Source organism: Rutidosis leptorrhynchoides, chromosome 2 (genome assembly GCF_046630445.1).
Source record: "Rutidosis leptorrhynchoides isolate AG116_Rl617_1_P2 chromosome 2, CSIRO_AGI_Rlap_v1, whole genome shotgun sequence".
NCBI lineage: Eukaryota > Viridiplantae > Streptophyta > Magnoliopsida > Asterales > Asteraceae > Rutidosis > Rutidosis leptorrhynchoides.
Window position 1 is genome coordinate 152415657 of NC_092334.1, and position 1521 is coordinate 152417177.

Consider the following 1521-nt stretch of genomic DNA (forward strand, 5'->3'; position numbering starts at 1 on the left):
CTTCACTTAAAGTAATTTATGCCTGACATGTTTCATATTTTAAAATTCTCACGTTTTCAAATTGATATTTTATTTCATTTAATTTGTAATTGCCTATGTGATGGTATATCAAACATGGTTTGAAGTCTTCAAATATTAATTTATACTTAAAAGTTAAAAATCACAGTAGTTAGAAACTTTCGTTGTCCACGAGACCACAACCCATACTTTCACCACAATGAATAAAACTGAACACCTCATTGATGTTTTCACCACAAGCCCGGAACACCTCTCAAAGGCTCATTTCAAAGCCACGTGACGGCCCAAAAACTTAACTTACGTGGCCGACCAACAATCCACTCCATCCCCTATATATTTATTCCAACCCAACATACCCTCCTACAAACACTCAAACACCACTTTCAGTAACACCAATATCATTTACGGAGTACTAAGCTAGCCACTACCTAGTACTAACATACTCGTACTCTATTCCGACATGGCCACGTCATCAGTCTTCACATTAACCCCACTTGCACGTCTAACCACTCTGAAAAAACCAACCTTAACCACCATTAAATGCATGTCCACACCACAAGATAATTCAACCGACGCCACTAAACCATCTTCAGCCGTCCCAACACCACCGTCGATGTCTGCCACCCCAACTCCGCCACCACCTCCACGATCACCAAAAGTGAGTACTAAATTCTCAGACGTGTTGGCGTTCAGTGGGCCAGCACCGGAGAGGATCAACGGGAGGTTAGCCATGATAGGTTTTGTGTCGGCATTGGCTGTGGAATTGAGCAGCGGTCAAGATGTGCTGACTCAGATTTCAAACGGTGGGTTGAACGTTTTTGTGGGGACCAGCGTGGTGCTGACGTTAGCATCACTAGTACCGTTATTTAAAGGTGTAAGTGTACAGTCGAAATCGAGTGGGTTGATGACGTCAGATGCTGAGATGTGGAATGGACGGGCTGCTATGTTGGGTTTGTTAGCTTTGGCTTTCACTGAATTTGTTACTGGAAGTGCCCTTGTGTAATTACTTGATTTACTATTTTACTTACATTAGAAAAAGTGGTCTGTCTTGAAACAGAAATTTTAAACTTTTCACTTATGTATAATTTCAAATTCCATGAAACTTGCAAATTATATATCCTTAACTTTTTGTTATCTGAAATTGATGGTATATTGGCATGCTATGGAAGCTTATTTCACTATCCCTTGCATCAAAAATTGATGAACACGATGATCAGAAAATGATTATATGAGCAACAATTAAAACATGAATTGATGATCATTCATGGGTTAACATGATCACGTGAAGCTTTTGAACCGATTAACTCATTAAATTTAACAGCAAATTTGATCGATAAATAACGAGTGAAAAGTTCGATATCAAACTTGCAATTGAGCGGATGTAAACGGTAATTGTTTTTGAACAGCACGGGAGTTGCATATTATGCCCCCAACTACTGGCTAGGGATGGCATCGGGTCGGATTTGGTTCGGGTTTAGGTCATCCCAGACCCGAACCCGATTA

General features: G+C 40.1%; 1 protein-coding gene across 1 annotated transcript; it reads left to right on the forward strand.

Annotated features, from left to right (window-relative positions):
• Positions 1 to 397: 397 nt before the first annotated feature.
• LOC139891505 (early light-induced protein 2, chloroplastic-like) lies at positions 398 to 1069 on the forward strand. The gene has a single exon (XM_071874476.1). The coding sequence runs from the start codon at positions 479 to 481 to the stop codon at positions 1019 to 1021; it is 543 nt and encodes a 180-aa protein (XP_071730577.1). The 5' UTR covers positions 398 to 478; the 3' UTR covers positions 1022 to 1069.
• The last annotated feature ends 452 nt before the right edge of the window (positions 1070 to 1521 follow it).

What these genes read in the sequence shown, in the direction of transcription:
- LOC139891505 (XM_071874476.1), top strand. Translation starts at nt 479, where the DNA reads ATGGCCACGTCATCAGTCTTCACATTAACCCCACTTGCACGTCTAACC.